At 50.5% G+C, this 24,243-nt stretch overlaps 9 protein-coding genes across 9 annotated transcripts; 4 read left to right on the top strand and 5 right to left on the bottom strand.

Annotated features, from left to right (window-relative positions):
* Positions 1-22: 22 nt before the first annotated feature.
* On the bottom strand, positions 23-1,296 carry GUITHDRAFT_152403 (hypothetical protein). The gene is made up of 7 exons (XM_005833476.1): positions 850-1,296; positions 713-790; positions 599-661; positions 491-553; positions 326-406; positions 183-281; positions 23-127 (listed from the first exon to the last, which is right to left on the bottom strand). Exons 1-7 carry the CDS (start codon positions 1,279-1,281, stop codon positions 89-91), a joined length of 855 nt encoding a protein of 284 aa, XP_005833533.1. The 5' UTR covers positions 1,282-1,296; the 3' UTR covers positions 23-88.
* Positions 1,297-2,524: 1,228 nt separating this feature from the next.
* Positions 2,525-4,665, bottom strand: GUITHDRAFT_159625 (hypothetical protein). The gene is made up of 16 exons (XM_005833475.1): positions 4,404-4,665; positions 4,275-4,352; positions 4,071-4,220; positions 3,974-4,021; positions 3,889-3,924; positions 3,755-3,841; positions 3,628-3,699; positions 3,544-3,584; positions 3,430-3,499; positions 3,325-3,380; positions 3,182-3,278; positions 3,074-3,130; positions 2,970-3,028; positions 2,831-2,912; positions 2,749-2,773; positions 2,525-2,697 (listed from the first exon to the last, which is right to left on the bottom strand). The coding sequence occupies exons 1-16, from the start codon at positions 4,647-4,649 to the stop codon at positions 2,642-2,644; spliced, it is 1,260 nt and encodes a 419-aa protein (XP_005833532.1). The 5' UTR covers positions 4,650-4,665; the 3' UTR covers positions 2,525-2,641.
* A 680-nt stretch (positions 4,666-5,345) lies between these two features.
* On the top strand, positions 5,346-7,399 carry GUITHDRAFT_107755 (hypothetical protein; the record flags this gene model as incomplete). Its single annotated transcript, XM_005833474.1, has 13 exons — positions 5,346-5,454; positions 5,493-5,615; positions 5,905-6,002; positions 6,112-6,243; positions 6,305-6,401; positions 6,457-6,527; positions 6,591-6,672; positions 6,718-6,779; positions 6,853-6,902; positions 6,970-7,021; positions 7,071-7,139; positions 7,188-7,249; positions 7,300-7,399. The coding sequence occupies 13 exons, from the start codon at positions 5,346-5,348 to the stop codon at positions 7,397-7,399; spliced, it is 1,107 nt and encodes a 368-aa protein (XP_005833531.1).
* Positions 7,400-9,170: 1,771 nt separating this feature from the next.
* Positions 9,171-10,838, top strand: GUITHDRAFT_70552 (hypothetical protein; the record flags this gene model as incomplete). Its single annotated transcript, XM_005833473.1, has 8 exons — positions 9,171-9,259; positions 9,315-9,459; positions 9,511-9,547; positions 9,592-9,685; positions 9,741-9,912; positions 9,960-10,071; positions 10,124-10,296; positions 10,344-10,838. 8 exons carry the CDS (start codon positions 9,171-9,173, stop codon positions 10,836-10,838), a joined length of 1,317 nt encoding a protein of 438 aa, XP_005833530.1.
* A 1,884-nt stretch (positions 10,839-12,722) lies between these two features.
* Positions 12,723-12,968, top strand: GUITHDRAFT_107753 (hypothetical protein; the record flags this gene model as incomplete). Its single annotated transcript, XM_005833472.1, has 1 exon — positions 12,723-12,968. One exon carries the CDS (start codon positions 12,723-12,725, stop codon positions 12,966-12,968), a length of 246 nt encoding a protein of 81 aa, XP_005833529.1.
* A 281-nt stretch (positions 12,969-13,249) lies between these two features.
* Positions 13,250-14,652, bottom strand: GUITHDRAFT_107752 (hypothetical protein; the record flags this gene model as incomplete). The annotated part of the gene is made up of 8 exons (XM_005833471.1): positions 13,250-13,297; positions 13,437-13,574; positions 13,638-13,691; positions 13,744-13,800; positions 13,845-14,063; positions 14,111-14,230; positions 14,285-14,461; positions 14,527-14,652. 8 exons carry the CDS (start codon positions 14,650-14,652, stop codon positions 13,250-13,252), a joined length of 939 nt encoding a protein of 312 aa, XP_005833528.1.
* Positions 14,653-15,862: 1,210 nt separating this feature from the next.
* GUITHDRAFT_107751 (hypothetical protein) lies at positions 15,863-18,073 on the bottom strand (the record flags this gene model as incomplete). Its single annotated transcript, XM_005833470.1, has 15 exons — positions 15,863-15,938; positions 15,992-16,058; positions 16,105-16,153; positions 16,197-16,382; positions 16,432-16,477; positions 16,528-16,617; positions 16,720-16,814; positions 16,862-16,915; positions 16,962-17,039; positions 17,097-17,171; positions 17,228-17,265; positions 17,316-17,346; positions 17,390-17,441; positions 17,502-17,584; positions 17,843-18,073. The coding sequence occupies 15 exons, from the start codon at positions 18,071-18,073 to the stop codon at positions 15,863-15,865; spliced, it is 1,251 nt and encodes a 416-aa protein (XP_005833527.1).
* Positions 18,074-20,811: 2,738 nt separating this feature from the next.
* Positions 20,812-22,612, top strand: GUITHDRAFT_152399 (hypothetical protein). Its single transcript, XM_005833469.1, has 2 exons — positions 20,812-21,809; positions 21,851-22,612. Exons 1-2 carry the CDS (start codon positions 20,868-20,870, stop codon positions 22,589-22,591), a joined length of 1,683 nt encoding a protein of 560 aa, XP_005833526.1. The 5' UTR covers positions 20,812-20,867; the 3' UTR covers positions 22,592-22,612.
* On the bottom strand, positions 22,573-24,066 carry GUITHDRAFT_162982 (hypothetical protein). The gene is made up of 6 exons (XM_005833468.1): positions 23,805-24,066; positions 23,289-23,758; positions 23,101-23,242; positions 22,871-23,054; positions 22,764-22,827; positions 22,573-22,713 (listed from the first exon to the last, which is right to left on the bottom strand). The coding sequence occupies exons 1-6, from the start codon at positions 23,935-23,937 to the stop codon at positions 22,606-22,608; spliced, it is 1,101 nt and encodes a 366-aa protein (XP_005833525.1). The 5' UTR covers positions 23,938-24,066; the 3' UTR covers positions 22,573-22,605.
* Positions 24,067-24,243: the final 177 nt, after the last annotated feature.

The raw sequence follows: 24,243 nt of genomic DNA, 5'->3' as shown, positions 1-24,243 counted from the left end.
AACACTGCAAATGCAGGGATGTAATGAGAATTCATCTTTACTGATCCGAATGTATATTAACGAAAGAATAGTCGTTATCACTTGAAGCCTATTTCACACAACCTTTCTCGTCACAGAACTGGAATTGCTGTGCAGAAATTTCTTGAAATCAGGGTTCATCGAACGAGGGAGATAATCTTCACCTGTGTCGCTTTCCCGACCTGAGCGTACGTGTTGAGAGGCCGGGTCGGAGTCCTGACATACTTGCTGCTGTCCTCCGGGATCAGATCGAATTGCCTCACCTGCTACCTGTTGAGATCTTACATGCAGGCAAGGAGTTGCCTGCCTGCATTGTCATGCCCTTGTTGGCAATGCGAAGGTACTTGTTGAAGTGCTCTCGCCCTTCATCCCATGCGGCCAACGCAGCCTTGCAGTGAAGTTAAGTGACACTCGATCAATCAGAAAGCAAAAGCGAAGGGAGGAAGAGAGCTGAGCAAGTGAGGGTTACTACCTGCTTATCCTTTTTTTCTACAGCTTCTTTGATCTTGTCACAGGCCAGAATCAGTTCGTCTACCTGGTAAATCATTCACACCGAGACGGCGAAAGGTCACCAACAAACCTGTGCGTTCATCTTACGTTGCTTGGGACCTGTTCCTTTCTCTTCAAATGAAGTGATAAAGACCTAAATTCACAACTTGAGAAAATTCTATCTATCTTGACTGAAGACAATCACCTGCATTGGCAAAAAGAGGGTTCGCTCAAGGGCAGATTGCTTAATGTCGAGCCCAATTGATTTTTTGGAACTGCCCTCCTGTTCAAAGCGAACGATCAAAACGATGTCATCCTTATCGCTTTTCGTTGAATTCATACTTGTGCGACGGATGTAAGCTCGTAAAGTGAAGCTATCTTGTCCCATTCTCCCTTCTCAATCAATGATCGCACTTCCAACACAAAGAAATCTCGGCCTTCTTCGATCCTAGGAGCATATCGAAAGTATGCTCGCTTGAAGCTGTTGAGTGTCATGTCTGCAAATGAATTCTGAGGAAAAAGAGCGCCGAAAATGAGGGGTGCAAGGCCGGTTCGAACGAGCATGTCCCTTCGTCCAATCACGAGTCCTTGCTCTCCCTCCTTTGCAACATTCTCGTTCATTCTCAAGTTGCCGATACCCCTATCGCAGGTCATGCAGGCTACTTGCTTTCCTGACTGGCATTGAGATCGAAGGATCGGCATGGCTCCCTGAAAGCCGCTGGATCCTGGCGCCATGAGCGTCACCGCAGTACACGCAAGCGCAAAGGAGCGCATGGTAGCCGAAGACCTTTCTTTTGTATGTGCTGGAGAACAAAAATAAAAGAAGTAATAAATGTGAGTTCGCCTCAGCGTCCTCCCACACTGTAAAACTTAATCTTTTTTTAAAATACATAAAAAACTTTATAAGTTCATGTACTATCCAGTTCTATTGATGGAGGCTATTACTTTGTATTTCGGTACTGTTCCAATTTCGGAGTGTGCCAATATATTTGCAATGAAATTATCAGAATTTCAGGAATTGATATCAATATTTGAATAATAAAAAGTCCATTTGTGGCGACTGAAGGGAAAATATTTTACCTCTACAAATTGGTAGCATTTTTGTGTCGAAACATCAGTTTTACAACATTATATGTGATTTGATAAATATATTTATTATTAAATTTATTTTTGATTGCCTATTTAGTTCCGACCCTCGACACGCACGAGCAACTTGTGTCCTATGGTGCGACAATTATCCCATGAACATTGTGCTTCACTCCCCTCCCCTCCCCTCCCCCTCCTCTATCCATGTGTCTCTCCTCCTCCCCTGTCACCTTTCCCTTCAGTGTTGATGAATCTTCCCCATCGGCCCCCTGCTATCTCACCTGCCTCCCTCATCGTCCTCTTGCTCTTTCTTCCTCTGTTCCGGAGCACTGACATTCGGATGTTGCAGGGTTGCTTGGGTTTTTACCCATTCAACTTTATTTGACGGCTGAAGCTTTGCTGGTGACGCCAAAACAAATGCTGAGCTACGGCTGTGATGCACCTTATGGACACAAGGCTCTAAATCTTGAGCCATCGAAACAAGAAGCTTGAAACGATTCCCTAGCAGCATGTTGTCGATGTCTGTGTCGTCGTGCTGTCATCCTGTATTGCGAAAATGCTGATGTTTGCTCTCTCCTTCTTTCCGCTCTCACAGGTTGTGGGACGATTTGCTACGGAGGTAACAAACTCATCGGAGTGTTTTCACGGCCGATTTCATCCTCTGGGGAAAGTCCCCGGACACTGCGGCAGAGAGTGCCAGCCTTAAGGGCCAGTCCCTTCACCGCTCGAACGTTGGCGAAGACGACCTCGGTCGGAGCTGTAAGTGAGGGAGGTGGAGACTATCGTCACAGCACAGATATGCAAATGGCAACTTGTCCTGGACAAGAATGCTAACTCAACGGGGCTTATGTTCCTGCAAGCCTTCACGGGTAAGTCTCGTTATTATCTTGCTGTTGTGTCCTGTTGCCGCTGCTAGGGGTCGTGAAAAGAATTGTTTCGGTCGATTCAGTAAACGGAAACCGAAAAAGAATTCCTTGCTGTGTCAATTCTAATGTTCCTACACTCCATGGGGTCATCAAAATTGAGGGCATGGTCTTCGTTGAAGATCTCATAGCTTCCTGACTTCGGCAGCCCTAGCATGTCCTTCCAATCCCTCCATGCGTGCTGCACCAAACCAGGTCAGAACATTTCAAAAGTGTTGACCTGCCGCAATACCAAGTGCAATTGAATCTTGTACCACCTGCACATATTTCGTTCAGTGCCTGACAACAACACTGTATGCGATCCGTGAACATACCGGCTGGTTCTGTTCCTGACTGTCAACACGCATCCAAGTCCTGATGCGGAGGAATGTGTGCACGCTCAATCCTCCAGTATACCTATATGCCATCACGTCAGTATTTCGCATGACCGGGGCGAGATGATATCGGAATCACTTTGCGGTTCCACCAGTAGGAAGAACGTGATTGGGACCGCACCCGTAGTCACCCAACACCTGACATCTCTATCACGAGACGTGAAGAATTTTTGAAATCTCCACCTCAGCAGCATATCGACCGATGAAAAGTCCGCCATAGTTGTTACATTTCATACCGACCTGCAAAACAGAGAATGTAACAGCAATCGTTACAAGCTGGAAAAAACTTGCCTGCATGGCGTCGGCTGTCATAATCTCCAAATGCTCAGGGGCAATCTGGTCGCTGATTTCGATGGCTTCGTCCATTGACTTCGTGACAACACAAAATCTGCTCGGGGGCTCAATTGAGTCGAACAACAGAGCGCCTCTCTGACCCTTTTGCAACAGCTTGCTTTGCTGTATCACAGTTGGGCGAAGGAAGGTCATCAAGCTAATTACATAAAATCACAACCTTATATTCGAATCTGCTCATCTCATACCTGTACTTTGAGCTCACTGTTCACTGCAGTGAGCAATGGCTCGTGAGTGGTGATAAGGATCGGCCGTGATCTGAAGATGCATAAGACAAGAGCATGGCAATGATTTCCACCCACTCCACATCGTGCTCAGCTTGTGCGAGGAGATCAGCTGCAACCTGGACTAGAGTAACCAGCGGAAGAGTTGCAACGCGACAGTACTGTTTTGGGATCTGCAGTCTCATCCGCAATAACCAGCACTTCGGATGGTCCAGCAAGCATGTCGATCGCACACTGACCCATTCAAATTCTATTACCATCGCTCTGGTATTTTCACAAAGAATACAACCTGTCCTTGTACGAGCGATTTCGCAGCTGTAACCCACTGATTTCCAGGACCCACGATGATGTTGCAAGCCGGTATTTTGCCTATTCCCTTCATAGAGCATCTTAGAGCAAGTACAATGTAGTTACATCCTCTACCTGCGCTAAGGCTGCTATGGCTTGAGCTCCTCCCACCTATGTTGAAGATTAAAATGCAGAAATACCACAACCATTGCAAATTAACCTTGAGCATTCCATCGGCTCCAGCAACGTGAGCAGCTGCCTTGGTGACCTTCATGCCTTCATCAGAAACCATCACACACATCAAAAATTCACTGCACCTGGTCAGGATGAGGGCTCGCAACCCACACGTTCTTCACTCCGGCAGCCCTTGCAGTGACAGCCGTCATGAGAACACTGGAGGGCAGCGGGTAGCGTCCTCCTGGCGCATAGCATCCTGCATTCTCGACTGCGCTTACTAGCTGTCCCGCCTGCAAGGAAGTGAAAAATTCACTTCCACCATGCGGAGACAAGGGAATGCAGACCTTTCCGCCCGGGATCACAACTTCGGTGTCTTGAATACTAGCCCTCTGAGCGACGGCAAACTTTTGGATTCTGTCGGCCTTTCACAAGAAGATTAGAACTTCGGGGTTCCAATCAAGGCAGTATCGCACCACGCGGGTAAGAACGCCCTGCTGATCAATGGAAAGAGTATCGTAGGCGGCCTTGAGCTCGTCCTTGTCAGCCACGAGGCTCTCGCCCTCTTTGACCTCGTTGAACTTCTCTGCCCAGTGACGAACAGCCGCTTCCCCTCTTGACTTCACATCCTCGACTATGGTCTTCGATTGCTCGAGGGCCTTGGGGGCCACGGGCTCACTCAGCTCCACCGGCATCTCGTCGCGAGCGCATCGCTTCAGCATGATTCCAAGGGGGATCGTTATATGTGTGCCAGGGGTAGGTGGTAGGACGCACTGGACAAAAGGGGATCAGCAGGGGTAATCTCCAAATATTTGGGGTGGGGGTAATATATCACCGGTACTTTGTATTGGTCATCATGGGTTAAAGTGACCCCATATTTTGTAACAAAGTCCTGTGATGAAATTTTAGTACCCCTTCTATAAGATACCCACCCCCTTTCAAGGCAAGCATGCGCTGGAGAGTGAATGAATGCTTGTGGCACTACCCACCCTCATCATCTGATACCCTACCCTTTTTCGAAGTACACCTGAACCCCAGGACTCTATGATATACGCACCCCTGTCTTCTCTGAGGATTCGAATGGGGTAGGGTAATGTTTCCAGGGGCATCCAATGATGCTACCCCTGGAGACATTACCCCACCCCATGCCCATTCATTAAGTAAAGATTTATGATTATTTGTGTAAATTTGAAACTTGGTATCTTATATCGAAACTGAACCCAACAATTACAGAAAGGATCTCAAATTTGAGGGGCTTTTTAGCTTTGGAACTGTGTCAAAAATTTGAATAAAAATTGAAAATTAGGAGAATTATTTGAAGTCCTGGGAAACATTTCGTAACTGGCCGCAGCACATCATGGCGCCGAAGAAGAAATCCAAGACTGAGAATGGGAGCAAAGTAACGGATTCCGGCGAAGATGGTTGGGAAATCGGACCTGGATGACTTGTCTTGGCGCTTTGTTGCGTTCTCGCCCCTGCTCATCTATTTTTTGTCCCTCTACTGCATTTCTGTCCTTGATGTAGGCGGTGCTTTACGATGCCCTAACTCTTCCCTTTTGCTGCAGCTGGAGAGGTGGATAGCAAGATGGAGGGCATTGAGACTGCAACAGGAGATACAGCTCTCTCTGTCGCCACGCAAGGAGCTGCTGGAGGAGTTGGGCCAGAGGCGCCAAAACTCCAGATTGACAGTAAGTGTTTGTTGTTACATTGTACAAATAGGAGTTATAGTTGTGGAAATCTTTGCGGGATTGCTTTGCAGTGCCCTTGCAGTCTCTCTTGCTTGATATTACTCGATTCCTATTTGGATTTTACCTTGTTTTTCTGTTGCTGAGAAGATCCGCCTCCGACTCACCCACCCACACCCCAGCTCCTTTTGTGCCTTTCCTAGCAAGACGCACGCGCGGATTGTATATAGTTCTTATGATTTCTGAAGCCAAGGAATCCAGAGGGATGTTTGTAATATGTTTCTCTCAACAGATCTGGAAAAAGTGCAGTACACTGCTGGCAAATCTCTCAGTGGGTTCAAAGCTGGGGATCTCGTTCGTTGCGAGATTGAAGCGAAGCATATCACTCAGGTTGTCATCCTTGTGAATATTACATTGTTCTTATTTTTTTCATTCTTTCATACCCATGAAAACTATCCCTTCGTTTCTTTTTTGTCTTTGTTTTGAATTTTGAACGCAGGACAACTTGGGTATCAAGGAACGCAGAATTTGGGGCAACGAGCCCTACACGGACGATTCAGACCTTGTTGCCATTGCTGTGCACTCAGGAATAATCACTCCTACTGCTGAACCACCGAAGTTTTCTGTTCTGGTGAGTACCTGTAAAGATTGGGGAAACTAACATGGCATGTCGATCTAAATTTTATGGGTAGGTCATGATCATGCGAATTTTGGAAGGGCAGTCGGTTTATACGAGCAGTATGAGGAATAGTTTGAAGTCCAGATCACTGACGGGCTATGAGCATAAAGGTGCAAAATATCTCTTGTCTTGTTCTCAAGATGTTACATTTTGTCGTATAAATAGGCCTTTCGATGAGATTGGAGGGGAGTGCAATCTGCAAAACGACAGAGGATGAAGCCAAATTGACGCACGTGGTGAGGCCGACTTGGGATCACCTATCTTTCTTCATATAAAAGTGATGTGCTCCTGCCTTCTAGGTTCTTCGCCCTGTTCGATTGGAAAGATATTCCATCAAGAGTCACAACGCTTTTTCTGAAGCTCGTGTCATTTTCAGCTTGAGTAAGTCACTTAGAGTTGACGAAGATGTCATGACCCTCGTGGTAGGCAATGAACCTGCATTCAAATATTCATTGTCCGTGGTAGCAGACAGATCGCCAGATGCAAAGGTATGCAGATTTGATATTAGGCTTGAGCTATGTTTCCCCTGGTCATTATTGAAACCTCCCTCCTCAATTTCAGTATTGGACATCAGTTCGGTTGCAGACACAGTCAATGTACGCTGAGACCAGGTAAAATGAAAGCGAGTGGGGTGCTTGTGCATCTCTTTCTATGAGGGCCTAACTGCTCTCGGATCAGGGATCGCAAACGATATGAGCTTTCGCTTGAAAATCATGTTCAAGGACAACCTGTGCGGAGCTATTCTTCTTTGCATTCCCGACATGATTGCTGTGTCGCAGGCGACTTACCGCTTTGCCGAATGTCTCAAACCAAGAACCACCAGTAAAGCTGTGATCCAAGAGGCTGGGGTCGAGCTTCCTTTGCCAGTATTTCCTTCCTCAGCTCTTTCCTTTCAGGTCCCACTGCCAGAGGCTGACTGTACCATCGTGGAGAAGGGATTGCTGTGGAACCAAATAGAGTAAGGATCGAGGGTCATCGAGAGCTCTCTCATTTATTTGCATTTCTCAGGTGGGGCGTGTCTTCTGTCCGCATTCGAGGAAACGTCTACAAGCTTGCCTGCCTTTTCTTCCTCCCAAATTCTTCCCCAGTTTCAACTGGCAAGGAGTGAAGCACATGATACGTGGGATTCAGGAAGCTTAGTAGATCGTATGGGTGATCACTGAGAAAAGCTCATGATTGCTGCGGCCACTGATTTGAGACAAATGCGGCCGAACGTTGTCTTGGCGGCGCCTCAGTGACTATCAATGCATGGCCCCAAGTTGGTCCGATCACGCCGGGACAGTGCAATGATGTCACTGCTGTCCCTGCCGCCGCCCGTATGCATCAGCTGCGGACGAAATATTGCAGACTCATGTTGACGTGCATGTTGAGGCTGTTGACAGCCGCTTTCGCCGTTCATCGCAAATGGTCTCCGACTCTCGCCTTTGATCAGCCTGACCGGGACTGAGACTCTTCAAAGTGACTGCTGGCATGTTTTGATAATAAATCTGCTAATCATTATGCGGCGCGGGTCAGTTGTCTGAGCGGCCTGCCATGGGCCACGGAACTTCCGCCAAGTTGCCGCCCGGCAGGCTTTCCGAAGTTCGAACTTGCTTTGAAAGGGCCGCGGCTTGCCAATCTGATGCCAGAGTCACGCCGCGCGCGACCGGCCGCCGACCGTGCCGGCGGCTGCGCACTGCAGCACGGTCGGCATCATCCCGGCGATCATCATCGGCGGATGGCCACGGCACGGCCCGGGCCCGGGCCGCGGCGCCGGGCTGCCGCGGCCCCGGAACTGCACTCAGTGATGGTGAACTTCGGACTGAGACGGCGACCGTAAAGCCAGTGACCGTCTGAACTTGAGAAAACCGATCTTGTGAAATGAAATTTGAACTTTTAATTTCAATGTTTTACAAGCAGTTTAGAAGCTGCGGCAGTAAGCCAACAGTTAATAACAATTTTTAAAACAAAAGTGTATTTTGAAGGAAATTTTGAGAGGGACATCGCTGTTTAGATTGTACTGTCAAAAATATTTTAAGAGTAGTAGACTTATTTACATGCTGATGAGACTACGACAGAAAGGGTCAGGTGAAATCTGACATAATGGACTCCAGATTTCATTTTAGCCCAGCCAATTTTGTATCTTCTATAAAAAGTTTCTGTTCAACGCCCCAAGATTGCTTTGAAAGTGCCAGGAATCTAAAACTTATATTATCCAAGTACCAACTTTATAAACTAATATGACCAGGGTGTAGGGCGCTAGGCTTTCTTCGCTTCCTAGGACAGCGTCTTAGGCTAGCCAAGCTGATGCCGAGAACGATGGGAAGGGAGGCTGGATAAATGCTGAGAAGAGAGTTGAGAGGAAGAGAGAGATCTGAGAGGTCGTGATTGGTCGTGAAGATTCTCATGGAGCATGGATCGTATGAGTGAAGGTTTCTTGACAGGCATGAGTGTTTGTGTTTGTCTGCTATGTCGTTGAATGTTCTTGGAGGGTAGTTGAGGGTTTCAGGACATGTAAGTCAGGGAAGTGGATCAATAATAGTTGGTAGAATTCATACGTATGTATAACGAGCAAGCAAGAATATTTTTTCCCCTCCCTTATCGAATCCACGTGAGTAGTGTGCCTATCTTGAACAGAACCCTGCTGCACTCGTATTTTTAAAACTTTTCAATGCACAACCTTGACCCCAAGCACTTTCAGCAGCAAGCAGTAGCATCTTTTGGAACTGAATTAGATTTTGCGTGAATGATGGGTGTAGCACTGCATTTTTGTTCTGTTATTCTTTGCCAACATTCCATGATGTGTATGGCGTGTCGTACAAGGCATAACGAACACGTTTACAGGATTGGAGGCCAGTATCTTACGGGCTTGACGTCGCTACATCAATTTTCCTGGGAGGATGGCCAATCCCGTCCCAGCTCCACATACAGGAGCACACTATCAGGCCAAAAATGGATATCATGTCAAGACGTGGGGTGACGGGAGCCGGTGAGTGTCTCATTTGCATTGTGAAAGATGGTAGATGCAAATGACGGCATCATAGATATGAGGGAGAATGGGTAGAAGACATGATGACTGGCCGAGGGTTCATGGTTTGGGCGGATGGAAGGAGATACGATGGGGAATGGTTTGAAAACAGATGTAATGGTAGGGGTGTCCTTACATACAAAGATGGAAGAAGATACGTGGTAAAGAACTTGCTTTGTTTGCTTGTAAACGGAAGTAATCTGATTGTACAGGGCGAGTATAAGCTTGACAAGATGCATGGCAAAGGGGGTAAAGCGTGATTGGGTTGGATAATATCCTGATTCTCGTTTCAGTGTACTATTGGGCAGAAGGAGCACGCTATGAAGGTGAATACAGAGAAGACAAGAAGAATGGCCGTGGTGTGCAGACTTGGCCAAGTGGCGCAAGGTGCAGCTTGGATTCATGAGACTTTGGAAGAATTATTGATACGTGGTTTTCATAGATACGAAGGAGAATACGTGGATTCAGTACAGACCGGTTATGGCTTGATGACTTGGGCAGATGGAAGGCGTTACGAAGGATACTGGGTCAACAGCAAATGCACCGGTTTTGGCATTTTGACGCACAAGGATGGAAGACGATATGCAGGAGAGTATGTCAACGACAAGATGCAGGTATTGCATCTGAAAGGCCCAGGTTGAGGATTGAAAATTCTGCGCAGGGTCATGGTATTTACACATGGGCCAATGGGGCAAAATACGATGGTGAGTACAAGGACAATAAGAAGAATGGCCATGGTTTGCATACATGGCCGGATGGTTCGATGTACAAAGGTGCGAAAACGATTGAATCTAAGAATTTCAAAGTTGTGAATGTGATTGAAAGGCGAATACTTGGATGGCATGCAAACTGGCCAGGGCTACATGGCATGGGGTGATGGTCGTGTATACCGTGGGGCGTGGGTGCAAAGCAAGTGCACTGGCTTTGGTATTTTGACCCACGCGGACGGAAGGAGATATGAAGGATATTATCTCAAAGACAAGATGCATGGACATGGGGTAAATGTGTGTCATTTGCTGAAAGCATTATTGATTTTCATTACAAGGTTTATACTTGGCCTGATGGAAGGAAATACAATGGGGAATACAAGAACAACTTGAAACATGGAAATGGAGTTTGGACATGGCCAGATGGCGTGATGCTTGAGGGACAGTGGGCAGACAATTTGCCCTGCAGACATGCTTGCACTATAATCTTCTCTTCTTATGTATCGACGACAGAAGTCCAACCCAGGGTTGGGCTTGACACGGACACTACACTTCAAAAATTGTGGGAAGATGCTCATGCATGGAGACAAGAACACAATGTAGTCCACAATCCCCCGTCGCCAACAGCACACAGATTATCGCCGAGAGCAAGTCCGGTTAATGGAAAGGCTGATGACAATGCCCACCAAAGAGATGACGAAGTTGCCCCTTGCGGTGCAGCGGTTGCTGGAATGGCAAGTGCTCCTCCCCAGTCAAGCGGTGCTAGGCCAGTGCCCATGGCGAACGATTTCATCCGAGGTGCAAACAGTGCTGCTTTCGATGTCGGCCGGTAGTTTTGCAACTGTTTTTGAACGATGCTTCTCTCATCATGTTTTTAGTTCTGCTGAACAATCCACGGAAATGTTCCGATCACTTCGTAGTGTTGCGATGCAGGTAACTTGAACTGTCTGTGCTTACGGATTCATGTTGCTGCAGCTTGATCAAGGCTTGACTGAAATGGAAGAGCTGCATAATGCGCTTGATGAGATGTACACGTCTAGTGCCGAGGCTCCATGTACAGCAGGCCCAGCGAATGGAGAGCCAGAACCACATGGAAGCGGCGGCGCATGTGACGGTGGCTCAAGGCATGATGGACGTTCAAAACTCAAAGACATTCGTGATAAGCTCGCGCTGCAAGTGCAACTGCTGCATCTTGAGCTGGATAGATATGGAGGAGCCGAAAGGTTTGACATCCTTAGTGAACAGGCGAGTATGAATGGTCTGATTGCGATTTGTAGGCTGGTGGCTTCAACGTCTCGAGGGGCTGGGAGTGCTGACATTGGAGACTCTGACGACTTTCCTGCACAAGCGGAGACTCTGAGGGAAACTTCACTGCGGGAGATGACGCTGGAAGAGGTGTATCGCCTGCCTGCAGTGATTTAGTGCTCTGACATCATAATTAGGTATGTGAGGCACTGACCTCCAAAGGTCTCCTCATGTACATTGATCTGTTTCGACGTGAGTCATTGGATGGAGCAAAGCTGAGCGAAATGGATGAGAGCAGGTGCTGACTTGACAGTGTTTCCACGAGGTCCTCCACTGATCGAAATTTAGGTTGGAGGAGCTAGGAATAGCCAGCGAACATCGATCCCTTATTATTGACGGGCTTCTTTGATCTGACGGCAAGCTTCCTGAAATTTCCGGCCGTTCAACGGTTCGGCGGCGTCTTGCTGCGCCGGCGGTCTCGCGCTTGCCGCCCTGCCTCGGAAGTTATCAAGTTCCGAGTCGGAACCATTCTAGTAGTCTGGGCAGGAGCCGCCCGAATATTCAATTTGACCTAGATTACAGTGCCGATCATACCGTGGTACAGAACGGTAGTGTCAGGAGTAAACTTTGAAATCGTGAACACAAACATCATGTTTGTTCACGGCGGGGGCGAACGGTACCGTGGCGGCCCGGGCATCCGGCTGACCGGGCCCGGGCTGGCGGGGGCTTGGGGCCTCGCCGCTCAGGGCGCATAGAAAAATAACGGACATGTAACTGCTGTAGCTAAATGCGGTGAAAGGAAGTTATGCATTAGTACGAGCGTGGAGGACTTGTGCGAGAGAAAGAGGGAGAGAAATCCGAGGATGAGGAGAAGACTGAAACACCATGAGAGTGAGAAAGAAAGATCAGGATGCATGTGGGCATCAGATCCATCAGAACAAAGAGGGAGGGAGAGAGGAAGGTAGCCCCTGCTTGAGTCACAGCGAATAGGCACGCCATCGCGATTGAGAGAAAGAGGGAGAGAGAGAAAAGGGGGACAGATCGAGGCATGAATGTCCACGTTTGGTTCAGATCTACTTTTCATAATGATTTCTGACTTACAATCAATGAAACATTAGATGTGTGATGGAAACTCTCAACAGTTTTCCAGGATTTTTTACGTGTGTGATGCCTGAAAGATGTTTATGTTCATTATATACTGCGTTCAAAACACATGAGTTCAGGTTGTTGCTGGATTGGAGATCAATGTGAATTGAGTATTTTTTATTGATATGCACGGGGCAGCAAATTCCACAAGGACAGCGGTTGATTTCGTACAAAGCGCTTGCGTGTTGTGTATCAATCAAAATTTATGGTTTAAATCATCTTAGAAAGTAACATAATCGCGCTCGTGTTGCGCGGAACAGTGTCTACTGCTCTATGCATTTTGTGTCTTGGCAGCATCCTGACTCGTTTCGGCAGGTTGTTCCAGCATGTTTGAGAATCTGAGGCATCACTTCTCGGAGCTAGAGACAGTGTCAGCTGAGGTGCAGGGCCCGTACACTGTCATCCCGGGCCCTCCTGCCGGTTGGATTCCTCCTATCGGCGCCTCGGCGAACACTTGGGCGAACATCTACAAGAACAAGCAGCGGATCGATTATTGTGTGGACCAGTTTGCGTACTTGACAAACAGGGTGAAATGCGTTGAGAAGTTTACAGTTGGACCTTTCTTGGCCTGAGGTGTCGGCGATGGAGAAGAAGAGGGCGAACATTTGGAGGGTGAGGGGGTAGGAAGCTTTGAAACAGATATGGTTGTGTCTAAGTACATGGGTAATCGTTGGTGATATGCCCCTTGTTATGTTGCGGTCACTTTGACCTTTGCCTTCATCTTCACATTTGGCATCTGCAGAGAACACTAGATTCAAGGGTTGATTTACTGCTGTAAGCGTGAGAGGGAGGAAAGGGTTAAAGGAATAACAGCTGATCAGGAATAGAAATGTCCGAGTTAGCGTACTGCTTGTTACTTCTTTGCCGCAGGGGCAGCTCCGTGCATATAAGCCTCGTACGCCTAACAAAGGAAAACAATAGTCAGCTCTGAGCAGAAAAAGATTGTGCGTGGAGAAATGAGATATTGCACATCAAAACGTTGTCACAAGGCTTTGAAGCATAAGAGACCATACAGGAAGGGGGAGGAAAGTTTCAATCACCTGGATGGATGCGGCAGCTTGAGCACGCTGCTGCATCTTGTCCTCAGCGCTGGACTCCGTGGGTCCATCAACAGGAACTGACTGGGTGAGACCCTGAGCGGCCATGGGGGCACCACCCCAGGGGTTAGCAGGAGGCATCTGCGATGGCCATCCATCAGTCCGACTCAAGTCTGTCCAAGGTGAACGAGGTAGTCCACCAACCTGCGCGAGCTGGGGTGCCTGGCCTGGGGCCATCTGCTGAGGATACATAGGCTGCTGATAACAACGGACGTCAGGATGCCGTCGAAGCACAGGCAGTTAAACCAACCTGCCCATAGGCTGGGGCTTGCGGCATCTGTGCATACATGGGAGATGGCTGTTCGACCTGCAAGCACATCAGCTCTGGTCTCACCACTTCAGAATATTCACCTCAGGCGGCTGCTCGTAGTTCATGGGAGGCTGCTGCTGATACATCTGAGTTTCACTCTCAGCTTGATGCGCAGTGGGAGAATCAGTCGAAACCTGCTGCTGTGGAGGCTGCCCGTATCCTTGAGGAGGCATCTGCTGCATGGGCTGCTGCGGCATCTGCTGCATGGGCTGCTGCGGCATCTGCTGCATGGGCTGCTGCGGCATCTGCTGATACATCGGCTGAGCCAATATTCAGATTAAGGGGGAGCGTCAAGTCCACCGCATACCTGCTGAGGAGGAGCATATCCTCCGTACATGGGCTGCTGCATCTGAGGCTGTCCGGGGTACATGGGAGCTCCCTGAGGCTGCTGGAACATTTGCTGCTGGAGAGGAGGAGTCGAACCCATCTGCAGCGAAAGCAACATGGTCAGCTCTTGTTCGCAGGGAGAAGGCAAGGAGACCTTGGCTCCTCCACTGGTGAAGCCGTGCTCGTGCGCAAGCTCTCTATCCTTTCTCTTCAAGGCGGCCTCCTTGAGCCTCTCCTTGAGCCGCGAGCGGCGCATCTTCATGTTGAGGATGTGGGTATGGACCATGTCGAACGAAAGCGGGCCCCCGTACATGAGCTCCTGTGCATGAGCCTGCAAGCGGCAAGATTTCAGCGCTCTTGCATATCATCCCTGGACGACTGCGTGCACGATAATACCTCTTCCTTGGGAGAAGTGAAGAAAGTGATGGCCAGGATCGCCAACAAAGCAACAGAGGTGGCGGAGAGCAGTGCGATTCGCAATGCTCTTGTATTCCTGCTGAAGCTTGATTCCTCACTGGCCATTGTCGCCCTCATCCTGAACGATGAGGAAAGTCAAAAAAAGAGAAAGCACAGTGGTAACTCCAGATTGTGCAAACTAGTAGCGTTCATTTCCACAACTTTGAACTCTTTCTTTGATCCCTTTCTTTGATCCTCAACTCCTTTGGGACCTAAATGAACCAGATTTCGTTCGACAATTTCAGACTCACAATTGAAATAAAATCTAGTGATCTCCTCACATTGCTCGTTTCTTACACCACATTCATGATTTCCTCCGATTCCACATGTTTACCTTCAATTCCTCATCGACCTCTCCCCCTCCTCTCCCTCTCTTCCATCTTCGTCTCTCTGAACAGCCTCTCTGAATTTACCTCCTTTTACCTACATTCCTGCTCCTCCTGCCCCTCCTCCTCCTCTCCATCCTCCTACTTGTCTCTTCCTGCCACCATGCGGCGCTGTCAACATTTACAACCCTGCGCCACACTCACCCCCATCTTTTGGGAAGTACCCTATAAAATAGTACATTACCCCCTCATTTTAGATTAAATTTATCTGAGTAGAAGGGGTAAAGAAACACCCCCACCTATAATTTTCAGGCTCAACTCTTCGACTACCCTACAAAGTTCCCAGTCTCCTCCCGTTTTAGGAACTCTCTACCCGACCCCTCTGGGTTGGTCATCGAACCACAACCCCCTCTTTCAAAATAGTTGTACCCCACCTTTTTCCAACCATAGCACCATGATGCGGAGAAATACCCCCATACACAAACTACCCCTTGGGCAAAACCACCCCTGGGTTCCTGATTCGGGGTCGGGATCCCTGCTATGGCGTTCAAGATGGCGCAGCAGTGGGAGGGGATGTATGCAGGAAACGACGAGATGGCTGGCGGGAAAAGATCAAACTGCACGTAATAACCATCACATCACATCACATCACATAATCTATAACAACATCATTCACCATCTTGTTCCCTGACCGTACCATGCTCTTTTCACTTTCGCTCCGAATATCTGCCTTTTGCTCATGATGCTGGCTAGGTTCTATTGTGATAGGTGGAGGATGTCGACCGCGCATGGAGCCGGTATCCCAGCAAACACACCAGCTCCACTGCAGGGACTGATGTAGGAAAGTATTGTTGGTCTGGTGAGCAAGTTGAAAACAAAGATTTAATCTAGTGTTCTTTGCAATCCATCTCCTCCAGCTGATAGCGAGTCTTGCGCTGTTCTCTCCCTCTTCACTTTGGGTTTTGCCCCGCATCTGGCGAAGGGTCGCCAGGTTTCCAGCCAGGCGGCTTCGCGTTACCCGGGCGTCTGAGCATGACAGTCATGATGCAATTCAAAGCACAAGCACAAGGACAAGCGACCTTCGTACACGCAGAGCTTTTCTTGACAAATTGCGTTGAACCTTGGCCAGATCCACACCATGACGGGCTGCAGGCGAGTGAGGAGAGCAGGAGACGACGCATGAGGAGGTAACCGCATGCAGCGAAGGCGAAGTAGATCACATCGGCAGTTTCCCATGCGACCTGATTGGATCTGTGAGAACGAGCACGAGGACAAGCAGCGAACTGATGCCTCCTTGTTGTCTTTGGCAGCGAGCAGCTCTTCGCATTCCTCCAGAAGTTTTGATTTCAACAAGACATCGTCGTCGAACAATCTCTTGGTGTATGATCCAGCTGGAGCATTGTTCTTCCGATCAATGAGGGTCCGCATAAGTGCGCCCAAGGTCCCATGATCCTCTCCAAAACATGACATCTACACAACATATCCGTCATATCGGCCCAACCCTCTAGCCCCCGTCCACCTGCTCCATGTGACAGAAACCAGATCCTGACTGTCGGACGACGAAGCTTGAGCAGCAGGAGTCAATACCGACCCTCGAGCGAGAGAGGGCTCTAACCGCATTGAGTCCCGATCGCAGTCTAAGTCAACCCGCAGCAGCTCCTGCAAGGCGGTCACGAACTTGCCAGCTGCGATAGCAGACGTCCACCTGTGTCGCTCCTGAAGTCAGCCCCTTGATCCACAGGCCTCGCGTCCGGCTGCCGGGAATGTTTGTCATGCGATCCTAAGAATGAGGAGAAACGTAACTCACCTCCAGTACACCCCGACCGATCTCTTGAACGCTTCCGCCAAGCTCTCGAGGTTGGAATAGCAGAGACCCAGAGTGACCATATCCTCGTCGACCACCTGACAAGCATGAGACAAACGTTCGTGTTCGCTTTCATTCTCCTCACCACTGTTGGGATCAGACCGTCGGGTCGGTCAGAGACCAAGACAGCTTTCAACGCCTGGGGACCAGACTTACTTCCCTCTGACTTGAGTTACGTTACCTACCTCGGGGATCGTCATGGACCCGTCTTGCAAACATGTCCCCAGGATCGACTCAACGCCAAGACTGTCGAGGAAAGCAATCTTTCAAGAACAATCAGGTCAGTCCGTGCAAGGCAAGAGGGTTGGAAGCGAAGATACATCATCAGTCGTCGGTGGGTTCAGCACGTTGAGCATCATTCCTTTCTCAAGAAGGCTTTTCGCTGACTCGACGACCTTGAGGTAAAAACTTCAATCCGCAGAGCAGCCAAGGGAAACTGAAAACGTCACACCTTGCGGTCAAAACCGTGGTCGAACTGAAGGACGACCCCTGTGATGCCCTCAGTGACAAGGGCGGGTAGTGGGGTCAGGAGGTATCACGATTCGCGTAATAGGAGATCTCAGACATGGCCTGGTGGGTATGTCATCAACAACTTGACTCTCAGTCGGTTCACCTCCTTCAGTGACTTGCCGTCGGAAAGAATAGCTTCTCCACTCCCAGACGCGCTGCGGAGGAGGAGGGAGAGGAGGAAGTGAGAGCTCGACGATTATGTTGAGGTAGCTCACTTGAGTTTGACCGCCAGCGTGATTCTTTCCTTGGGAACACCATCGAGAAAACCCATGTTGCTCTCCTTGTAGTCCACAATGACCTGACAAGACGCTCATGGCGAGGACAGACATCAATCTTTTCGCTTGCCTGAGTGGCTCCTTTGTCAAGCCAGTCATAGACTTTCTCGTTGGTCACGAATCCTCCTCTGAGTCTGCATCTGCAATGCCAATCATCAAATAATTGCTTATAGTTGGGCGTGGAGAATACGGCAACAGATCGAGGAGAGCGTCAAGCACAGCTGCGTTGGTTGAGTTCTGCAGTGCTGTCAGAGACATGGGCAGATATTGACAACTCTCACATCCTTCCCCTCCTCGGCATCTTGATCAAAGACCATAACTTCACCAACAAGTCCGAGTGTCTTCACAGCCTCGAAAGGATCTTCCGGGAAGCTTCCTCCGCCGACGACCTTCCCGCCTGAGATAGCGAAGGCAGGGATCTGGCAGCAACAAACAAACAAGTCAATATCATCGCAGTTGTCCCCAACCTCTTCTTCAAGGCTCCCTCCACTCACCAAGACCCTGCTGTTCATTGCGCTGAAAGTCAAGAAGGAGAGGGAAAGTCAGCGTGGAGAATCTTCACGTAGAGGAAGTGGCAGCACATCCCATCCCCTCATCCCCATCATCTCAGACATACTGGGAAGAGCATGCCTTGCTCTCCTCCCTCTTCCCTCCCCCCCTCCTCCTCCCCCCTCACCTGTGCGTACGCTTGTACGCGGCCGCCATGGCGTTTTTGGGGGAGAATAAATCTCATAGCCCCACCCGGACTTTCTATGGCTGCGAAATGCGGCTAGTGACGCTGAGGCGCATGCTGCGAGGGGGGAGGGGAGGAGGGGGAGGGGGAGGGGGAAGATGGAGGGAGAGATGAAGGAGCTAGACAGCTCTCGGGAGGATCTAACCAGGTAGACAGCTCTTGGGAGGATCTAACCAGCAACGGGGAGGGTCGTGAGAACTCTGCCATGCGGATCTGCTGGGTTCGAGCGCGTGGACCACACATAGTCGGCATGCGATGAGAGGGGAAATGGCGCGTGTGGAAGGAGATCAGAGAGATCTGTGAGCAGAGGGTCTCCTCCAGTCTCTGAATGAGCATCGTGGTCGTCAAGCTGACCACCATGGCCGTTGACTTCGAAATCCGAGGCTGAAGGACGGGATTCTGTTGAGAAGCTCCCTTGAAGGAAACAAATAGATGGACAATTTAAGCCGATTCATCATGAAGTTCAATCAGTGCTGATGACTGAGGACTGTTCGGTCGGTGCATTCTTCAGTCTCCATTGAAACGATAGATGTCGTTTGCAATCATTCGGCCGAAGCATTTGTTGGCATCGGTATTGATTATTTGGTTGATGTTGTCGCAATCGCAATGTTTGGGATTGAGACAGGCGCAAGAAGACTGGTATGAAGTGCTGGGCGTTAAGGTGACTTTGCTTGTCACGAAATTTCATCCTCTATGTTCGTTTAGACATCGTCACGTTGCGATGACGAATTGCACTGAGATCCGCATTTCTTTCCCCTCCTGCACTCTGTCTCTCTGGTCACAGTTGGGACTTACTTGTTGAGTAGCGAACAGCAACCGATGCTGAGATCAAGAAAGCATATCGGAAGGCTGTTTTGAAATATCACCCTGACAAAAACAGGGGCAAAGAAGCCAGTGCGCAGGTCTGCCTAAGAATTCCTTGCGTTGACGAGACACCAAAGGTAATGTTCTACAGGTCATGACGGCAAGGTTGAACAATGCATACGAAACGCTGAAAGATCCCGTGAAGAGAAGAGACTTTGAAGAGAGCTTCTTCGGGATACGGAGGTGGGCCGCTGCTGGGACTTCGCTCTTGATCCCTCTGGTGCAGTCAAACAAGTTCAAGTCAGACCAGCGCGAGCAGGCCGCCGCAGCGAAGGTGAGACGTCTCTCTCTCCTGACGTGAGTCCTGCCTCAACCAAGCTGCTACAGCACACCAGACTTCAGCAGGCCACCTCAGCGTATGAACCTGCACCCCCCATGCCCTGGCTTGACGTTTTCAAAGGAAAGGAGCGCGAGTCGAGCACAGAGGATTCTGTGCAGGAGGAGAAGGATCAGGGTCCTCGAACCCATTACGATCCGAAAGATCCTGGTGGGGGAAGAGGAGGCTGTGACTAGAGATGTGATTGTATTTCACTTCAGGCGCAAGTTGGGACTCATGGCAGTACGCCAAGGAATTCCGCAAACAAGCGGACAAGGCCTATAAAGCGTCTCGATCCAAGGTACGCCCGGCTCTCCTGCCGCTGCCCTACCCGTCTTGATTCGGGACCAGACAACCTTCAGTGAGGACGCTTGGACAAACATGAAGACTTCGATGGAGAACATTGAGACTTTCTTCAACCCGCGGGATGTACATCATAGGTGAGTCGACGCTTCTGTTCTTCATCGCTGCCATGCATCTGCTGCATGAGGAGCCGTCAAACTGGTTGAAGTGATCAGATGAGGGGCAGGACGACAACAGAGAAGGCTTCGGAACGCGAAAGGCGGCAGCGAGAGCGAAACGACAAGTTCGAGTCCTACAAGAACAAACAGATGAAGCGACGTATCAAGAGAGAAAAGGTCTTCCGCACCGTTTCTGCTTTCAGATTGTGACATCTTCTCAGCTGGAGGAAGAGGAAAGGCGCAAGAAAACTGAGAAGATCGAACGAAGAGCTGCGAAGCTTCAGGCAATGCGGGAGGCAGCGGTGAGAAAAGTGCTGGCGTCTTGCTCCTTGTTCTGATACCGCTTCTTGCTGCAGAGGAGAGAGAAGGAACGAGCAAGAGAGCGAAGAAAAAAGCAAGATCCCATCTCGCCGGAGGATTGGGAGAGGATCTTCGATGGGAAGTACTGGTGATGTCCACGGCTATGTTCGCCTGTTCCGTCTGATGACATTTTGCGATGTTTGACTTTATCAGGCCCAAGTCTTGGACGAGGAAGAGCCCAAGGTGACATTACAAACCTCCTCCTCCTCCTCACTCTATGCTCATGTGAGCCCAGGTGTGAAACATCGAGCACAGCGACGCGACCAGGGATGAATGGTGCGAGGATGAACCAGCCGAAATCTGCATGGTTCTGATCGAATCTGGCCTGCCGGTCCTCCTGTCGGCGAGGGCCATGTCTACTTCACCTAGAACTGCCCCGTGAATCATTAAAAATGACAAGAAACTTCCTACAAGAAAACCAGCCAAGAAAACCGTCCGGTGAGAGAGCTGTATGAGGGTCTCGATACTAGTGCGGCATGACTGCGCCAGCACCGGTTGTAACGGACGAACCGACAGTTGCCTGGAGGACATGGCAGGAGCGGACTAGCGCCGGTCGCTCTCCTTGTGTGGGGATGCGGTCGCCGCAGGTTCGCGCGAGCATCAGAGATGAGATCGCAGGAGCCGTGCAGAAGCTCATCTCCGCCAGCTGCTCCGACGAGAACGCCATCCGGTTGGCAAGGGACACCCTGAGGTCCGTGGGGAAGCGAGACGAGCAGCACAACAGCATCCTCATCGACCAGCTGCTGAAGCTGCTGCAGCGGCATGCAGGGGAGTGGATCAAGGTCCTCCCCCTCCTCGAGATCATCCCCTACGTCTCTAGAGCTGGCGACCTCCGTCTTGCCCCCGGCGCCTTGAGGTTCCTGACGCATGACGAGTGGATGGTTCGCAAGGCAGCTGCTAGGGCGCTGGAGTTTCTCATCAAAGAGCACAAGGGAGGAGGGAGGGTGAGAACTAGCAGTCCTCGTCATAGCCCAATGGGGGAGCAGCGGAGCATCTACGAGCCAAGAAACTCAAAGTTTCATGATCTCGGGGAGGATCTGGAGGTGGTGATTGAGGAGACAAGACCGATGACAGGCTTCTCCCGCTCCTCCGACATCCCAGACCGCTTCATCACCTCCAGCAGCGGGCGCGATGAGCATGGTAGTGCGGCGGACAGCAGCCAAACGGACGACGCGGCTCTGCGGGATGAAGGATACGTGGAGATACGAGACGGCATCGTGGAGGCGATGCGGTCGGAGGCTCCTGCCATCCGAGCAGACGCCATGGAGGTGCTGGGCCGCTGCATGAGCATGGGGGACGCGATTGCCATGAGCGAGCTGTTCAAGCACGTAAAGGACGTGGACCCGACCTGCCGAGCCCGCGCCATCGCTGCCATTGCGGCGAACTCTGTGAGAGGAGCGCCTGTTCCTGTGAGCCATGTGGTCGAAGCCTTATCAGACGGAGATGCAGAGGTCCGCAAGGAAGCGTTGAATGCGCTAGACGCAGTTGTAGTCAAGGGAGATGAAGAAGTTCTGGTGGGTGACATCTGACTGTGAGCTCTCTTACTTGCGTGCAGGAGAAGTTGATCATGATGAAAGAGTACTCCAAGCGATGGGCCCGAGACAAGGGCAGGCCGGACTGGGAGATCCGCCTGGTCGCGTGTCATGCGTTGGGCATGACGAGCACCATCAACAGCAATGAGGCCATAGAGACTCTCAAGAAATCCCTGGGAGACGAGAAGGTTGAAGTCCGACGAGCTGCCTCCTATGCCCTCGGGCTCATCGCCGAGAAGACAGCTCCCAAAGGCACAATCTGGACGTACAACAACGCGACGGCGCAGCCTGGGAAGGTGTCGACGTGGCGGAGCGAGAAGTGGGATGTGGGCCTGCAGCGATACATCCCGGAGATGTCGAGGACGCCCTTGGACTCTAAAATGAGACACTCCCCTCGTGAGATTCTCCAGATGCTCACAAGGACGCCACGAGGCGGCACTGTACCTCACCTCCTCTTGACTCCGAGGAACGAGCACTTGTATGAGGGCGAGGACGTGTTGAAAGCTCTCCAGCTACGAGAAGCTTTCCGACAAGACCAGGAGAAGAAGGAGGAGGTGATGGCGATCGCGCAGGAGCTGAAGAAAGCGATCGAGACGCACGACCAGGCGACTGTTGAGCGGCTGCAGGCAAGATTGGAGGAGATCGCGGCCGGAGATGAAGAAGAAGATGAAGACGATCTGGTAGACGACGACACATCGCAGGATCTTAGCCGTACACACTCGCTCATGAGCCGCACCCGCAGCTTCTCTTCCGAGTTCATATGAATAGAGAGAGCCTCTCATTGCCCCGCTAGGCCCCAATCACGTTGAAAGGCAGACAGGCGGTTCTCAGCATATAGCACATAGTTGAACTCACCCTCCTCGAACGGTTTCGAGACATTCTCGGCCTAACTCAACCAGAGCATGTCAGAAACACCCGGAGCAAAGCTGACGTCACCTGCAGCAGCCCCCACAGCCCCCAGAAGAGGTGGCTTGCTGTCACCCAACGGAGAGCCTGCATCCTGCCAGACAGTCAGCGACATCCGGCGACATGCAACACCGGACCTCCAACGCTCTATCTCCTGCTCACTCGGCTTCTCTCCTCCTGCGCTCAGGTAGCGTCTCACGGTTGCCCTTTGCGTCTCCTCGCTGGGAAACCCTTCTGGGCCAAGAGGCTGGTGGAATCCGCACCCATAGACGCCCTCTGTGTAGTCAGCCGCCATCTCACACCAAAAGTTCGCCATGTCGTCTGCAGTCCCACGGTGAGACTTGGTCGAAACAAAGGGTGGACGTACAGTAGATGGGGTTGTACCCGCTGTATTCAAAATCGATGAACGTGAGCTCTTTCGTCGATTCTTTCACCATGACATTCCCATATTGGAGATCGTTGTGGCAGAAGCCAAGCTCCTCTTCTCTCAAGGTCATACTTGCATATTCCTACAGACATGCACTGAGGAAGAGGACTTAAACAAGCAAGACCAACCTCAACGAACTTGGTTGCTTGTCCAACAACGTCAGCTTTGCCCTCATACCCCAAACTTGCAAGTTTTTCAAACACTTCGCCATCGTTTGAAGCGATCTTGCGGAGCATGCGACGGAGATCTTGGAGGATGCGAGGCTTGCAAGTCACCGACTGCACCTGAGTCTGGTGCCATTTCTTCATGTTCGTCACAATCGTCCCGATCATGACGTCGTCGCGGTAGTCGCTGGGTTCAAGGGTCCTCCATCCTTGCAGAAACTCCTCGATGCGTCCGATGGGCAAGGCAGCCGGGCGGCCCTCGCTCTCAGCCTTGCCACTTGCAGGAGGGGAGGGCTGTTGTTCATCGGAGTATATCATCCCCAGACATGCCGGGCCCAGTCTCCTCCGTGACATCTCGAGGAACACTTGGACCTCTTCGTTCCGATCTATCAATCCTCCCATCTGACCGAAAAATCGAACTACCGCCATGTTCCCTGGCAATCGTCTCAACCTCCGATAGCGCATGCAAAGGAAAAGTACCTGCGGACCGACAGACAAACATGCTATTGGACATCCCTCCTTTCAACGGATCGACGACGATCGATCTCTGATCCACATCACTCCACGTTTCGAGGCGAGCGCATTCCCTCCTTGCTATATCTTCTGGCGACATGTGCGGGGCTTGATCGAAGTGTGCAACAGAGGAGATTCACTTGACACTGGCTGGATGCTCTACGATGCCATCAGAGTTGCAGCCATCGTCTCCCTCTCGTCTCTCTCTCTCCCGACTGCAGCATGGAGGAACGATCACGCAGATTCATCATTCCACTCCGAGCCTGCCTCACTTGGCAGTTGCTCTGTTCAACCACTCAGGCCCGCCTAGTCAACTGAGTCTGTCGGTCACCCGGTGACCCGGTACCATCGCCACGTGCCAGGCTAAGAGTTTTGACGCCTTGTGACACGAGGCTGCTTGACCGTC

The sequence above is a fragment of the Guillardia theta genome (assembly GCF_000315625.1).
Source record: "Guillardia theta CCMP2712 unplaced genomic scaffold GUITHscaffold_30, whole genome shotgun sequence".
Taxonomy (NCBI): domain Eukaryota; class Cryptophyceae; order Pyrenomonadales; family Geminigeraceae; genus Guillardia; species Guillardia theta.
Note: the sequence above shows the minus strand (reverse complement) of the source record. Positions and strands in the feature narration are given on the sequence as shown.

What these genes read in the sequence shown, in the direction of transcription:
- GUITHDRAFT_152403 (XM_005833476.1), bottom strand. Translation starts at nt 1,281, where the DNA reads ATGCGCTCCTTTGCGCTTGCGTGTACTGCGGTGACGCTCATGGCGCCA. An exon ending in AGCTTACATCCGTCGCACAA is followed by an intron (nt 791 to 849) that starts GTATGAATTCAA and finishes CGCTTTGAACAG; the next exon opens with GAGGGCAGTTCCAAAAAATC. An exon ending in ACAAGGGCATGACAATGCAG is followed by an intron (nt 282 to 325) that starts GCAGGCAACTCC and finishes AACAGGTAGCAG; the next exon opens with GTGAGGCAATTCGATCTGAT.
- GUITHDRAFT_159625 (XM_005833475.1), bottom strand. Translation starts at nt 4,649, where the DNA reads ATGCTGAAGCGATGCGCTCGCGACGAGATGCCGGTGGAGCTGAGTGAG. An exon ending in AATCGCTCGTACAAGGACAG is followed by an intron (nt 3,700 to 3,754) that starts GTTGTATTCTTT and finishes TGAATGGGTCAG; the next exon opens with TGTGCGATCGACATGCTTGC. An exon ending in TCGGTCGATATGCTGCTGAG is followed by an intron (nt 3,029 to 3,073) that starts GTGGAGATTTCA and finishes TAGAGATGTCAG; the next exon opens with GTGTTGGGTGACTACGGGTG.
- GUITHDRAFT_152399 (XM_005833469.1), top strand. Translation starts at nt 20,868, where the DNA reads ATGCGGTCGCCGCAGGTTCGCGCGAGCATCAGAGATGAGATCGCAGGA. An exon ending in AGGGAGATGAAGAAGTTCTG is followed by an intron (nt 21,810 to 21,850) that starts GTGGGTGACATC and finishes ACTTGCGTGCAG; the next exon opens with GAGAAGTTGATCATGATGAA.
- GUITHDRAFT_162982 (XM_005833468.1), bottom strand. Translation starts at nt 23,937, where the DNA reads ATGTCGCCAGAAGATATAGCAAGGAGGGAATGCGCTCGCCTCGAAACG. An exon ending in CGGGTACAACCCCATCTACT is followed by an intron (nt 23,055 to 23,100) that starts GTACGTCCACCC and finishes GTGGGACTGCAG; the next exon opens with ACGACATGGCGAACTTTTGG. An exon ending in CAGGAGATAGAGCGTTGGAG is followed by an intron (nt 22,828 to 22,870) that starts GTCCGGTGTTGC and finishes ACTGTCTGGCAG; the next exon opens with GATGCAGGCTCTCCGTTGGG.